A 16,164-nucleotide genomic window follows, 5' to 3' on the forward strand; every position below is an offset into this window, starting at 1 on the left:
GCAGCCTGGGACAGTGGGAGGTGTCCTTGCCCGTGGCAGGGGTGGGATGGGATGATCCTTAAGCTCCCTTCCAACCCAAACCCTTCAGTGATTCCGTGATTCCAAATGCAACAAAGAGTATTTTCCTGTATATAAATAATTTTTCCATCATTTTGAGTGGTCACAATTGCTACAGAATAAGGTTTATTGCAAGAAAAGTGGGGTTTTTATTGGAAAACCAGATTTTTGAGCCTCTCCATCCGTGGGTATCCCTGTTAAATAAGGGCAGAGTGTCAGGTGAACTTGAATAGCTGAGTTAGCACGCTGATAGATGTGATATCTTGCAGATGCTAGCAAGGCAATTAAATGTAATTATAGTTATATGTGAAATATGTAATGTAATTTCTTGTTTCCCGCGCTGCAAAAATTTTTTTTTTTTTTCTTTTGAAATTTGTTTTTGAAATACCTTAACCTCCATTGTATTTGTTACTCCTCTAAACCTAAAATTTTATAAAAGGAGTCTTTCTTTAGAGTGGGGTAGAAGGGAGCTTGAAGATCATCCAATTCCACCCCTGCCATGGACAGGGACACCTTCCATGATCCCAGGTTGCTCCAAGCCCTGTCCGACCTGGCCCTGGACACTTCCAGGGATCCAGGGGCAGCCACAGCTGCTCTGTGCCAGGGCCTTCCCACCCTCACAGGGAAGAATTCCTTCAATCCCAGGTGTTTTTCCCATTTCATTGCAGAGCCACATCTTGCTTAATAACCTGAAACCTCAGCAGGGTGTCGTGTACTCTGTGTTATAAAGGATGAATAAACATTTTATTAGATCCTTTCCTCTATTTATGATCAGTCATGTTTTGTTCTGCAGATTTTTCTTCTTCCCTTTTAAAGGACAGAGCAAAGTTGTAACTTTTCTATCATTTCCAAATTAATCTAATTTGAACAATTCTTTGCTCTTCTCAATTTCATGCAAATACCAGTGCCATTAGTTGTGCAAATAGTTGGTATGTCTCTCCACGTTTAGAAAATTAAGCATTAATTCTCACTGTGGGCTAGAACAGGCTGTATTGCATGACAAATAGATTGGAGGCATGCAGGAAAAAAAAAAACAACACTTCACAAATCCAGCAGAGAGCTTTGCTTTCGAGCACTCTCAATGTTGGGCAGTACAAAAAAACATTGTATAAAATTGACATGTTTTAGCAACTCCCAAAAGATGGGGTTTTTTTGTTTCTTTTCCCCATTATTATAGAAATACATGGCAGCTTGTATTTTCCTGAAGCATCCTATTGACTGGGATGAAACCTCTTTTTTAGAAAGCACTTTTAAGTGTTTGCTTTCCCTTCCAGACGCTCTCACCCACAACATAAAAATGTTCCTGTTAACATAATAGCATTCCTTTCGAAAATGCACGGGTTGTGGATTCTCCAGGTGCTGTACAGACAGCCTCAGACTCCTGGCAAGCATCACTGAGAGCCTGAAAAAGGAAAGGAAAGGAAAGAAATCTTTCCTGAGGCTGCACGAGGAGCTGAACTGAGGGCACAGCTCATCCTCCTGCATGGATGGCGCTCCCTCAATTTTAGGGTCGTTTTGCTGGAGATGCGGGAAGGGCACCATGGGTTTCATGGATGGGGAACCTTCCACGATACCAGGTTGCTCCAAGCCCCAATGTCCAGCCTGGCCTTGGACACTTCCAGGGGGGGCAGCCCCGGCTGCTCTGGGAATTCCATTCCAGCCCCTGCCCACCCTCCCAGCCAGCAATTCCCAATTCCCAATCTCCCACCCAGCCCTGCCCTCTGGCACTGGGAAGCCATTCCCTGGCTCCTGTCCCTCCATGCCTTGGCCCCAGTCCCTCTGCAGCTCTCCTGGAGCCCCTTGAGGCCCTGCAAGGGGCTCGGAGCTCTCCCTGGATCCTTCCCTTCTCCAGGGGAACATTCCCAGCTCTCCCGGAGTGGAAGTGGAAGGGCGAAGCCCTGGGAGCCACCAGTGGTGGTTTCGTTTGCTAAACCTGGAACATGGAATCACTGTCCCTTTCTTCCATGTGCTTCTCAGCACTTTTGCTCTTCTTCAAGCTGGAAATTGCTCTTTTTGCTGCCTGAATTTCTGTGTTCAGGACAGTGAGGCTGATGGATGGAAATTCACTGAGCAGACACTTGCTCAAGCCATTGGATCCAATCTGGTTTGTGGCTCAGCAGTATTTAAATTCCTCATTAACTCTTCTTTTCCCTGCTGATGAGATTCTTTGTTTTGCTTTACACCTTGAGTTCCATTGAACATCAGCTCCTCACCCCCTTTAGCTGTTGCCGCAAACAAGAAGAGGCAGCTCTACACAAAGACCTTGAAGCTGTGGGTGTTGATTTGTCATCCCCATAGAAATTCTCATCTTGAGTGTGGTAAAAAAAGCTGGCAAGGTTGATTTTAAACTTTTCCGGGCTGTGTAAAAGCAGCATCACAGCAGCTGAGAGGGGCTGAAATTTGGGACTCAAATCAGGGTTTTTGTCAGACACCACAAGAAATAAAGTAGTTCTTTGGAGTTTCCTCCTTGTGATCTCGAATAACTGACACATGACAGATTTCAGTGTTGTTAATTGTTTGATAATAATGTTATATTGTTAAAAGACTGTTCAGTGCTCCAAGGAATCTGGAGTCTGAGGTAGCTTGAAGGTGAAAGTGTGGATGTTTGCAGAGGTAATACAAACATCTCAACTTTTTTGGGTTTTGCTGAGAGATCGGCTTCGCTGATAACTTGTGGCAATGAGTTCTGCAGGTTAATTATGCATTTAATTGGTTTCAAATTTGTTGCTTTTCAATTTCACTGTTCACTGAATATTTCCTCGGTCTTGTATTATGAGAAGGAGTAAATAGGAGAGCCTGGCTCACCTTCTCCGAACATTTAATTATTTTGTGTACCTCTCTCCTGTACACAGAGCTCTTCTCAGGGGTTTAGTCTTTATGTATCTCCAGCTTCTTTCTTTTCTCTGCAGTGACCAGAATACAAATATAAATAAAAATAAATAAAAATATACAGGGAGTGACCAGAGCTCTGGGAGGATCTGAATTTTATTTATATTAAATATTGTGATCTCAGTGTGGTGCTGTCTTCTCCTTCCCCTTTTCTTCATAAATCTCCTGCTTTTATTTTGCTGTCTTAACACACGGGACGAGTTTTCCTTGGCTTCCTGCAGGAATATCAAATTTTTCTCTGGGGCTTTACAGTCAGAACAAAAAAGCTTCACCTGGCTGGTGCAGACTTTTGCTTCCAAGTTATTTTCTACTCGTCCTCATTGGATCCATCCCTGGAATTGTCCAAGGCTGGGTTGGACGGGGCTTGGAGCAGCCTGGGATAGTGGAGGGGTGTCCCTGCCCATGTGGTTTGGGGTGGCACTGGAACATCTTCAAGGTCCCTTCCAACCCAAACCCTTCTGGGATATTACCTGCCATCATCTCCTCTGGTTGTTCTTTTTTTTGGATTCAATTTTTTTGAATCAATTTTTTAATTTCAATCCAGTAATTTTTATGAAGCCTTTGAGCATTTTATTGGCCTTCATTATTACTTGCTTGACATTTTTCTGTGCATAAGATGCTATTAAATTATTTTTGAATATCCTGTTGGACAGCTGGTTTATTTTTCCAAGTGTGACAAAAATTTACACTAAAATGTATAAACATTTTAGTACAACCACACAGAACCATGTTTTTGGAGCAGTCCCTGCAGTGTTAAACCCTTTAAATGTTGTTTCAGCAAATGTTTGTGACGAGGATGTCAGAGCATGGAATAGAAATGTCAGAATCAGTCCCTCTCTTCATTGTATTTCCTGCCTCCAATTACTTAATTATATTCATAAGTTTGAGAGTTTGTTTAGTTGCCCAGTCCCAAATTCCTGGCACACTCAGCCATCTGAACAGGGCAAGGGCTTTTAAAAAAATTGATTATTTTGATTTCTTTTTCTGCTATGATCTTTACAAAACTCAAGTGTTTGTTTCCCCGCCTGTCTTGCATTAAACCTCCTTTTTCCATCCAGTTTGAATATTTTCAGTGCTTAGAATATTATTTATTTCTGTTAGAATAACACAAACACCAGCAGAGCTTGAAGTATAATTATGTTAAACACTGCACAGATGTGTAGTGAGTTCCAGGCTCTGCCCTGGAGACTCTGCAATCAAATGAGAAGAGAAATAAAAGTGCAGTGAGTGGAAGTTGGACACAGAAATTCAATGACACGTGTTATAGGATTATATAAAAGGAAGATGCTCACCAATAATCGATGCATAAATCAATCCCAGCCCCTTTCAGAGCTGCTCTACTCAAGGTAGTAATCGTCTGGTGCTTTTATTTCAGAGTAAGTTGTTAAATCTTTAAAGAAAATGCTGAAAGACCAGTGTTGTAATTTAGTAATTAAAATACAAAGAGCATTAAATCCTGCTGTGTTCTCCCACTTTCCCAAGGCTTTGCTGGATCTTGGTTTGTAGGTAGTAATTTAAAGAGTTATGGTAACTATGTAGTATTAACTCAGGATTTTCACACTTAGTTAAATATTTTATGGCTATAAAGTGAAGAACTACAAACCGTCCTATTAATTGTTTGAATTGAGTTTTCAGAGTGCTGGAAAAAATGAAACAGAGCTAAAAACTGACTTACTAATTGAGATAAATTTTGTTTAGTTTGATATATCTGGCACATGAGTTAGCTGTAAATATTTTCTTTACCATGTGAATTTTTTGTGTGTCTCGATGCCAAAAGGTCTTTGGATGAAGTTGTAGCATTCCAGAAGTTCAGCAAAAGTATCTTCCCTTGGCAATGCTGAGGTTGATCCCCACATTTCACTGTTAAGTCAAATATTCTGTTTAAAGATGAATTTGTTTCCAAGTTACATCTTCAGTCTTAAATTGTCTGCTGGTTACAGTTCTTTCATTCTCAAGCTGAGTAGGAAAATCTCTGTTTGGGATTAATGGGAAAAAAAATGGCTGCATAATTTGGGACAGAATCAATGAGTTTTGATGGTTTGTTTATTACTCAATAGAAGAGTTCAGTTTAACAAGATCAAAATTCCAAAAAACACAGATAAAATACCTGTAAGGCAATAGATTATCTGTATTTTTAAGTGCCTTTTTGAACACCCAAAAATGAAGGTTCTGCCTGTGTTGTAGCTTTCAAATTGAGAAACACCTGATGTAGTTCCAAGTGACGCAGTTCTGTGTCTTAAGCAGAAATCAGTCCCTTGAATAGCTGAGCAGCAATAAATGTCCTTTTATTTGGTATTCCAAAGTGGATTTGCCTCCTTGGGCATCATCACTTTCTGCCTTTAGTGGGAATTGGTTCCCAGGATAACAGATTGAGCAACCTCTTCCAATGAGGCAACTTGTGCTGGGAGGAAATGATACCAATTCATGCAGGGTTTTGATCATTTGATAGAAGAAGTGGGATATTCACAGATGGAAAATAACTGTGGAGAACGGCCCCTGATGCTGAGAGGCCTCTAATAAACAGAAAATACAGGAGGTTTTCAATGGGATTCCAAATGAGATTGGCTTTGAAGTGGCTTCAATGAGGTGGTGAGTTTTTGTTGCTGATATTAATGCAGCGGCCCTAAGAATTATGTCACTGTTTATGTGCAGCCCATTGAATCTTCACTTTACAAACCATGAGAATTGGGCCTTTTAAAATGATAATAATACAACACTGGTGACAAACGATGCTGGGTTTTGGACAAAAGAATGAAGAGTTCTGGGTGGAAAGCTGAAATTTCAAAATTTTCTCTGAATATTTGGGTGTGAGGCAACTGTGGTACAAATTTCTTCTCTCTGGCTTGGTTTTGCAGTGGTGAACTTCTGAAAGGGAGGTGCTTCCTTATATTTTGCTTTGCTTTACGTCATGTTTTGTTTAAAAATGCTTCAAATATTGGCTGACTGTGCTTAGCCATAACTTTTCTTTACCCTTCTGTTGTTTAATCCAGGAATTTAAAAGTACTTCTGCAAAATCATCATTAATATCAATTCTGAGCACGGTAAAAAATGGCAAAAATATTTATGATTTGCTACAACAGCAACAAAGATGGAAGTAGAACACAGTCCTAAATCAGTTTGCTGGCAGTTTTTTTCCTGAACTTTACAAGATAATGGTCCTTTTGCTCTGTTTTATAGAGAGAAATTCACTCTGGCTCATATGGAGCAGTCGCTGCTTCTTTCAGTTTAGTGGAAAACTACATGTTTGACATATGACTGAAACATCAGAAGCTGTCAGCAACGGTTAGAGACAATATTTGAATTGCTACAAGTACCTGGCAGCAGTACAGATAGTCTTTAAAATGTTTGATCTCCTTGGACTGTGTTGGCTGCCTGAAAAGCATGGGTAGAGTTTCAGGAATAAGTCATGCCTTTCTTTCATTCCCAGTGACATGCAGAGATGTAATTCAGATTTGTTTAGCATCTCTTTTTCCCTTGAACCACGGTTGGATGGGAACACAAGGCTTTTCTAAAGCCTGTTGCTAATGAATAGAATAGTCATGAGTGTATTTCAATTTTTATTTTCAAGGGAATAAAGTCTTCAGAGTCTGTTGTTTTTAAGCTGAGCAAACCAGATGGTTCATTCAGAGTTTGGTGAGAAGTGGCGGCTTTTCTTTAGTGCTGACACTGTTCAAGGCCAGGCTGGACAGGGCTGGGAGCAGCCTGGGCTGGTGGAAGGTGTCCCCACCCATGGCAGGGGTTGGAATGAGATGATCTTGAAGGTCCCTTCCAACCCAAACCAGTCTGGGATTCTGTAATTTCTTATTTCTGGCGACTTGGTACAAATACGTGATTTTTCTGCCCCTCATTTTGCGATAGGATCATAAAATAAATCAGGCTGGAAGGAACCCGGGGTCCTCTCGAGTGAGTGGTGACTCAGAACTTCCCTCCTGCTGCTTCTCCTCTGGGATCCCTCTGCCTGCACAGAGTCTGGGGGACCTTGGAGATGGAGAAGGCTCAGCAGAGCTTTTCTGTCTCCATGCTGGGAAGGTTTCAAACGCAGCTGGATACGGCCTTGGGGTGCCAGCTGTGGCCTCTACAACTGCCCCTGTTGGAGCAGAAACCTCTGGGATCTCTCTGGCTGTGTCTGCTCTCCCTAAATCATCCACCTCCTTCTCTGGCTGTCCCACCTTCTGGAGGGGCTGCCCAGGGAGGTTTGGAGTCCCTGTCCCTGGAGGTGTCCAAGGAGTTCCTGGAGGTGGCACTCAGTGCTCTGGGCTGGGGACAAGGTGGGCATTGGGCACAGCTTGGCCTTGGTGATCTTGGAGGGCTTTTCCAACCTCAGTCATTCTGGCATTTTCCTTGTTCAGCTTTTTTGTTCTGGCATAATAATGGCATTTTTATTCAGCTTTTTACTGGGGCAACAACATCAATGCATTTCTGCCTTGAAGGAGAGCGACGTTCCTGTGGATTTTCCTGTGCATATTCCCGTGATTCACATTAGGATTGGAATCTGTAATTCTTTTGCTTGGCATTTGTACATTTGTTTTTTTCTCCTTTGGTCCATAACGAGATTCAGTAAATGAAGCTTCTTGTCACATGTTCTGTTCTAGATCCTTACTTGTTCATAAATTCAATTTTTTAATTTTCTCCATTAGCCTCTTCCTCTCAATGTGATCTTTTTTATCTGCTCGACTCACTCTTTTAGGACTTCATTATTTTTAGAAAATGTACTGTAGCACATTTAGTGGTAATTACAAAAGCTTGTTTTAATTACACTTGTCAAAGACTCCGTTTTATGATGCATTATTGGTGCTGCCGTTTCGAATTCCTAACAATTCTCCACCTTTATAAGTGGAAACGAACATTCCTCTTTTCAAGTGATGTGTCCACATGATTTTTTTGTGCTTCGGAATGATTTTGTGCATAGTGATGATTTAAAAAGGAATTCTTTGAGGGGGAAGGGAGCAGCATATGTTCCCAAGAATATCCATAAGTTACTGGTGTTGCCTCTTCAGAATGATGGGGGTATTTATATGCTGAAATAGAAGGTTAAAAATTAAAACTGTGGCAGTTCAACATCCATTAAATGTGGAAATTGGGAATTATTTTTCTTGGGACACTCCATGCAGTGGAAGAAGAGAGTAGTTTTGCTGATTGTAATAATTTATGCAAATAATGAAGCTTTATCTGATTTTATCAACGTGCAAACGTGGATGCACAGGGCTATACCTGGGTGAGGGGGAGAGGAATTCAGTGGATGTCAGATCCCTGGAAACATCCAAGGTCAGGCTGGACAGGGCTCTGAGCAGCCTGGTGGAGTTGAAGATGTCTCTGCTTGTGCAGGGCTTTGGGAGATGATCCTTAAGGACCCCTCCAGCCCAAACCTTGATTTTATGAAATGCTGAATAATTGTTTTATGTGGCACTCACAGCCTGGACCCGAGTGATCCTGATGTCAGTGAGCTGTGGGATTCACACCCAGCCCTAACTCCTGGATGTGCTCATCCAGCAAACCTCAGGTTGGAAAAGACATGGAAAACCTCCAGCAACGTGGTAGAGGAAGATCATGTTTTGAGATCTCTCCTGTGCTGGTGGCATCCCACTCATCCTGAGCTGCCAGCAGATCTCCTGTGGGATGGTGGAGCTCGTGGAGCTGCCACCACTTTCTTTAGCCCTTTAATCCATGAATTTTTCCTTCAGGCTTGCCCCAAGGCCTGCAGATACTCCATGTGAGCTTTCCCTCATTGCTGTGATCAGGATTTCATTGGGAAAATCTCCTTCACTCATAAACCTGATGTGACAGGAGCTCTTCCAGCCCCCAACCCTCAATGCCAGGTCTGGAATCCTTGGATGTGCCTTGGGAGGTCACCAGTCCCTTGGTGTCCACCTACCCCATCCCCTGATGTTTGGTGAGATGACCCTGAAGCAAGACCTTCAGAGGACTTTCAACTGGCTGATGTTAATTTATAAATTCAAACTGGACTCTTATTTTGAAGCAGATCATTCTTTTCCCAGAAAAACACAAACTGGAGCCATCTCAGCAGTTCCACTGTAAATTTTTGGGATGTTAATGAATTTGGAGCTTGGAGTCAGTGCTGAGGGGCAGCTCTAAACCTGGGACTGCCAAAGGCTTCAGGAGCTGAGTCTGAAATCTACCTAAAAACCTACATTAAACCACCTGATAATGATCTTTGTTTTTCATCAGCTCTTTGAGTAACAGCAATTTATGACCACACACACCTGGAATCTTGTTGCATCCAGCTGACCAGATTCCTTTATTTACTTTTAAAATTTAATTATTAGACATGACTTTTCAGCCAGCTGCTTGTTTGCTCCGTTCTGCCTCACAGAGGACAAAAATAAATGTGTTTTCGTTGTGTTCAGTGTGAGCAGGGCTTGGCTTTGTCAAAGATGCAGCCAGGCGATTCCTGGAATTTCTTTGTAGGGAAGATACCCATTTTTCCCATGATGGCAACTCCTACCAGTGCGGTGCCAAATCCAGGTGCTACTTTTGAAAACAAAACCCAGGCTGGCCTTTAAATCTTGGTTCAACTTCCTTGTGATTGTGAAGAACCTGTGTTTAATATTCGTGCTCTCTGTTGGGTATTAAATTTGGGGGGTTTTGGGAACCAAAGGTGGCCTTTTGAAGCTGCTGTTTAAAAAACACCCAAGCAAAGGTTTTGCTTATCAGAGTTTCTTCGTGAAGAAGCAGCAAACCTGTTCCAGGTTCTCATGTACATCTCAAGTGCAGCATTCAGCTAATTGAAAACATGGCTATTCTTAATTATTTTTTTGCAGCTCATTGACATTCACAGGGATCTCGTTGCTGCAGCCCCATAAATATAATATCACCTTTTATTTTGGCACTCAGTTCTCCTCTATTGGCATATTTATAGTCTCCTGTATAAATGAATAATTTTATTTATTATTAATTCATTTGCACTTTGCTGTGTCTGCGTTACTGTACAAGTGTCAGGGGGGGAAGAAACTCTTTCTTGCTGAGTTTCTTACTTGCCAACCAAGTTTTCCAGTTACTTCCACAATACAGGGAAGCAAACATTTGGATAACCATATTATTTAGTATTTTTGTAATACAGTATTTCTCCTTTATCAGTGCTGGATCAGGGCAATGAGCAGAGTCACTGAGAGCAGTAAAACCCAGCTGGTTTGATGATTAATTATTTTGAGGGGGACAGGGAACCAAACCCAAAAATCAACCCAAAAACCAAAAAACTTCCCAGGTTAAATCAAACTTTCCAGGGCAAAATCTTCCTTTCAGATGGATAACCTTGGAACAAATGTTACTGCATTCCCTGATCAGAGCAAGACAGAGGAAAAGGATTTAAGCTCAGCTTAAATTCTGGAGGATAAGGACGGGTTTTGTCTCTTCTGTCCTTGCTGTGCCCTTGATCTGTTGAGTTTTACACCCTGAAAAGCTCTGCCCTCATGAATCGTCAGAAATGGGGTGAGTGAATTCAGTCAGGAGGTTCTTCCCTGGGTTTGATTCCATCCCATTGCCTTTCCAAAGTCAGTTTTAGTTCCAGGTCATGGACAGATTCATGGGAAACACAGTTGGATTGTAAGAACTAAACCGAGTTCTCCTGAGCTTTATGGAATACTGATTTTGTGTTTTCTTTGTCACTGGCCTGTTGAATCCATTTGCACAGAAGGAATGTTCTGGGGATCTTCTGTCTTTCGGGGATCATGGGATGGTTAGACATGGAATAATTGCATTGGGTACCCATGAAGGTGCCTTGCAGATCTGGAATATTAGATCTGGAATACCAGATATGGAATATTAGATCTGGAATATGAGGTGGTGTGGCACAGGTTGCCCAGAGCAGCTGTGGCTGCCCCTGGATCCCTGGCAGTGCCCAAGGCCAGGCTGGACATCGGGGCTTGGAGCAACCTGGGACAGTGGGAGGTGTCCCACTGGAATGAGATGATTTTTCAGATCCCTTCCAACCCAAACCATTCCAAGAATCCACATTTGGGAGAGGATGGTTTTGGGGCACACAGAACCTCCAGTGAATTTTCAGCTGTTCTGTAACCACCAGGTCTGGGAGGTCATCAGGAATTAGCTATAAAAAGAAGCAAACCATGATCAGTACAAAACATGGGAATTTGGCTGTGGAATATTTCATGGAATGAGCTCTGGAAAACCTGTAATTAGTGAGTCCAGGCTGATTTAAATGCTGGTGGACAGGGCATGTGCTCCATGGAATTCTGCTGGAGTGGCTGGCAGAGGACAGGGTTTGGTTCATCCAAATACGGCTTTCTGGGGTATTTCTGGTGACGTTGCATAAAAACCCCAACAGTTTCCAAGTAGTTTTCTGCATTTTTCTAGACACACCTGATGTGCATGTGGGTGGGGTTTTTTTTTTGCATTCTTTCTATTCACCATTATATAATAAATCTAATTTGAATTTTAACATCTTTTACATGCTTCAGGACATAGAAACAAAGGTAAGTAGTTGAAAAAGGAAACACGGGAGAATCCAAGCTTTTTACTGTATTCCTTGGGTGTTTGCTAAAAAAACCCCAAAAAATTAATCTTGACAAAGGGAATCAAGTCTTGTGTCTGTACAATACGTGGTGTAATTGTTATAATGACCTCTATTAGATAATTATTAGTCACTAAAGATATTTTATTAAAAAATGATGAACCTGGAAAGTATTTGCATTGATAATTTAGGTGTTAAACCCTTCACAGCTTGTTAAAAATCTCTTGTCTGGTATTTATACTGCAGGACTTACAGCTTTATATATTTTTAATAAATTCCTCTGTGCATGTGTGCTTTTTAAATGGATTTTCTAATTTTTAATGAGTCCCCTCAATCCTGGAAATTGGGAAATACTGCAGATGAAAAGCCAAAAACATCAATTTGCTGGGAGCAGTGTCTCTTAAATGAACACTCAAGTCATGCTGGGATTTAAAAGATAAATATTTTAAATTATTCTGTATTATTTTAGATCATTGGACATGGGAGTGATCCTGTGGTCAAGTTTTTCATCTTAGTGGGTACTTCAACCAATCTGGGAGTTTCCAGAGGAGTGATTTCTGGTTAAAGACCAGCAGAGTTTTAGATGCACTTTTTTAGCAAATATATAAAAGGATTTTGTTCTTCCCAAGTTCCCATCTGTTCAGAATTAGGTTGTCCAAAGTTTGGAAGTGATTTTCCAAGTTAATTCAAATTAAAAAATAAAAATAAATCCCAGCCTGGTCCATTTTGGTGCCATTTCTAAATCCATTTGGACAAACTCGGGCAGAACTCTTGAGGAGGGGAGGAAAAAGCCCAGGACTGTGGACAGTATTCATGATCCAACATTTTTATTATCCTGTTTCTTTTTTTTAGGCCAGGCAGCTGGAAGAGAAGGACAGGGAGCTGAAGAAACACGATGCCTACTACAAAGAGCAGCTGGCTCGGCTGGAAGAGAGGGTAAAATATTTTTTTTTTCCCCTTTTCATGAAGAGTTTTCTGCTCATTTCTGCTCCTGGTTATATTTCCAAGATGACTTTTTAAAGGAGAAAAAAGATGAAAATTCAGGCCAGAGGGGTTATTTTTGAATTGCTGCTGCTGTTTCTGGCTTAATATTGACAAGGTGGAAGGTTTGGTGGTGAGAATATTGTTTTCTTTACTAACAAAGTTCTTGCATTCGCTGTAGGATTTCATCTGTCACGGTAATTACAGACAGAAAAATGAAGTAATGAGGTAGTTTTTTACCAATGCTGATGAAGAGCCAGTGGAAGTGAATAAATGCCACCAAGTAAAAATAATTTAAATTAAAATAACAACAAAAAAAGTGATGTGTGAAGAGACATAGTGAATTTCTGCTTTCAGTGGGTGGAATTAGTGATTCCTCCATCAGTACATGGAGAGTTTAATTTTAATTCCGAGTTTATACCGTGTTTAAAAAGCACTGCTGTGTCTTTATCTCATCACAGACTTGAAATTAAACTGCAGAGAGCAGCTTGGGAAGCTGTGGGACTTGCTTACAGTGGCTTAACATATTGCTGTTAACATTCCTGTCCTTTATAGGGTATTATTTCATAGGATGTTAATTTCAAATAATTACTGCTGGCATCGTTTTCTGCCTCCCAGGTTGGTTGTAACCTCCAGCCTGAATACATTTGCCTCCTTTACCCCTCTCCCTTCTTCCTGAGCTTAAATATTGGTGACTAATTTGGAGGTTTTTGTGTTAGTTGGTTGTGAAAATTATTAACAAGGTACATACTCATTTATGCAGCTTCGCAGGCTAGAAGAAAACCCCTTGTTTTTATGGATTAGGAGGTAGAACATGTTGCATGAATTATCAGCATGTATAATTGGTCTTAATGAATATTTTAAATTGAGAGGATATCCGATACTATCTCGGTGTTTTGTCCTCCCTTTTTGAAGATGACGTTAATGAAGTCCCATGTTCTTGGCAATGAAACAGAGTTTGAAAGGATGAGGGGAAATTCGTTTAATGATTCTAAATTGGTTCATTGTTTTGATGCCTTTTCCTGGTCTTAAAATCAAGAATCAAACACAGTTAGAAGGAAAAAAGGGATTTTACCTTGGTATTTATTTTAAGGATCCTTAGGTGCACCACGTCCAGGTGGAATGCACCTCAATGCCCACCACAATGCAACCCCAAAAGATCTGGTATATCATTATAGGTCTTACTAATTAACATATCTATCAAAAACTCCCCAATGAGAGGCTTGAATGAGCCCCCCTCCCCAAGGAGCCTTCCCCTGGATGGCTCTATCTCAGTTTACAGAATGTGTTCTGGAGAGGACCTTGGGGTCTGGGGTTTCTAAGATGTTCAGTCTCCTACTTAACAAAATAAGTCTAAGAATGTAGGCCAAAAAACACTAAGAATACAAAAGCTGTAAAAAGGTATATAAAAGAGGTATAAAAGAAAAGGCAAAAAGTCATCATGGCATCAATTTAAACAGCTCAAAATTAAGATCCTTCACCAAAAAAAAATCCACACAATACTTTCCTTTTTCTCCAGTAACTGGCTGGTGTTGGAGGAAAAAGCTTCAGTGGGGTCTTACCCATCCTGGCTTCTTTTGGAGTGATTGTAGCTGTGCTCTAGTGTGGAATAATTCATGGCACAGGATGTCTGATAAACCATGGATCTTGGACAGCTTTTTCTTTCACCTTTTTTTTACCTTTTACATCTTCTTAGATGTTTTTCTTATTTTCACATTCGAATGGGTCACTGATGCAGTGGCTTCACTTGCTCCTGTTAAGTGAAGACTTCCAATGTGGAATCGTGTGTATAAATCAATCCTTGTGGTGTGCAAAGGAGATAATGAACTTTAAACAACTTTATTTGAGCTCTGCCAGACTGTCACCCCCAGGGGATGTGAAATAGGAAAGTTCTGCCATCTCTTGGTTTCTCTGCTTGGCTTGGAAATCTCGAGGATTACAGCAGAGTGATTCTGAATTCCTTGTTTTATTCCATGGGTGATGTTTGCTCTGTCTTCAGAGTGGAGTTTCTGTGATACCAAGCCTTGTCTTTTCATTCTGACTCTTTATTTGTGAGGCAAAGCCCCTCTGCTTTTCCAAGCTGTCACCCAGTTTGTCATCAAGGTACATTTTCATCTCTCTCCTACACAAAAAAGTGCTGTTCCAGCTCTGAGAGGAGCGAGCTCTGCGTTCCAAATCTGACTTGGAATTTCTTCAGAGAGGTGGAGGTTGCAGAGTGAAAACCTGGACAAGCAGAGGAGTCACAGCTCCTGCAATCCCACCTTCCCCGAGGCCAGGCCCTGCAACCCTCACTGGGGTCACCTATGAGCTTCTGTGCTGGGAATTTTGAAAATTGAGATGGAAATAGAGCTTTAAAAAAAAAAAAAAAGAAGGTCTGGAAATGACAGAGCATGAAAAGAGGCTGGTTGGTTGTTCCTAAACTTGTCCTGATTTCAGTGGAAGGTGCACAGAGACAGAGCATGGGCTGCTCAGCAGAGGGAAGTTTGGAACAGGAGGTGGGGTGGGAGCAAGAGGAGCTTGGAGAATTAATGTCAGGATGAAGAAATGTTCAATCCGAGTCTGTCACCTGTGACAAAGAATGCTAATTACAATCTCAGATCATTCCCACATCAAATAAGCACACTTTAAAAACACTTCAGTTGTGCCTATGTGGTATTTCTGGCTGTTGCATCATGAGTGCCAGAACTCATCTCGATGATTAATTGGCTTTTTGATTACTTAGCCTTTTCAATTAGAAGCTTCGTATTTGTGTTCTTCAATGCTGCCGAAAAAACAATGCAGACGTTGATAATAAAGGGAGATGACAACAGAACAGATTAGTGTCAGCACAGCGTGCTCCTTATGGAGAAAATTATCCATATTCAGTGCCAGATGAAGTCTGTCAATTGAAAATATTTCAGTGACTGAGGGAAGATGCTCAACCTTTACAGGGTATTAATACAGGACAAAATAACTGTGCACTAGTGACAGCTGCGATAGTAAAACATAAACAATTCTATTCTCCAGGCGAATAACTGCTCATAAATTTGGTTTATGTGCTAAAAACCTTTTGATACTTCCCCAAAACCCAGCAATTCCCCTAACAGCTGCCAGTGTTTCTAGGTCAAAGATAGCACATAAGCTATTAGTTATTACATGCTCCACAGCAGCAGAGCAATAGCAGAGAGTTTAACAAAGGAGTTAAAGAACAACCTTCCCGTGCTCTGGGTCTGACTGGGATGTGCAGCTGTGATTTAAGTGTTCACACGTGAAGCTTGGAGGGAGATTTGTCACTGTTTTTCATCGTCCACCTACGGGCTGAAGGTGGTTCTTGACTACAGCAAAACCCAGAGATAAAGCAGTGCTGGAGTCACTGAGCTGTGTGTGCCCCACACTGTGTTAATTACTTACTTGCAAGTGAAAGGTCCTGCACAAGGGTCAGGGCAATCCAAGCACAAATCCAGGCTGGGGGGAGAATGGAGCCCTGGGAGAAGGACTTGGGGGTGTTGGTGGGTGAGAGCTGGACCTGCCCTGGCCATGGGCACTGAGAGCCAGAATCCCCCGTGGGCAGCAGGGGAAGGGGGGATTCTGCCCCTGTGCCCCTCTCAGGTGAGACCCCACCTGCAGAGCTGGATCCAGCCCTGGGAACAACATCAGGAGGATGTGGAGCTGCTGGAGAGAGTCCAGAGAGGCCCCGGAGCTGCCCCAGGGCTGGAGCCCCTCTGCTCTGGAGCCAGGCTGGGAGAGCTGGGGATGTTCCCCTGGAGAACGGG

The 16,164-nt window shown here is 41.8% G+C and overlaps 1 protein-coding gene across 3 annotated transcripts in view; it reads left to right on the forward strand.

Moving 5' to 3' along the window:
- CHCHD3 (coiled-coil-helix-coiled-coil-helix domain containing 3) overlaps positions 1-16,164 on the forward strand; it is a 126,477-nt gene that overhangs the window by 61,774 nt on the left and 48,539 nt on the right. For 2 of the 3 annotated variants that reach the window (XM_017728006.1, XM_017728007.1), the window contains exons 5-6: positions 11,379-11,393; positions 12,284-12,367. In XM_017728006.1, coding sequence (XP_017583495.1) covers positions 11,379-11,393; positions 12,284-12,367 — 99 coding nt within the window. The remainder of the gene's footprint in view (positions 1-11,378; positions 11,394-12,283; positions 12,368-16,164) is intronic. The other variant, XM_008628863.2, reaches the window with a different exon arrangement.

The sequence above is a fragment of the Corvus brachyrhynchos genome, unplaced genomic scaffold (genome assembly GCF_000691975.1).
Source record: "Corvus brachyrhynchos isolate BGI_N302 unplaced genomic scaffold, ASM69197v1 scaffold182, whole genome shotgun sequence".
Classification (NCBI taxonomy): Eukaryota; Metazoa; Chordata; class Aves; order Passeriformes; family Corvidae; genus Corvus; species Corvus brachyrhynchos.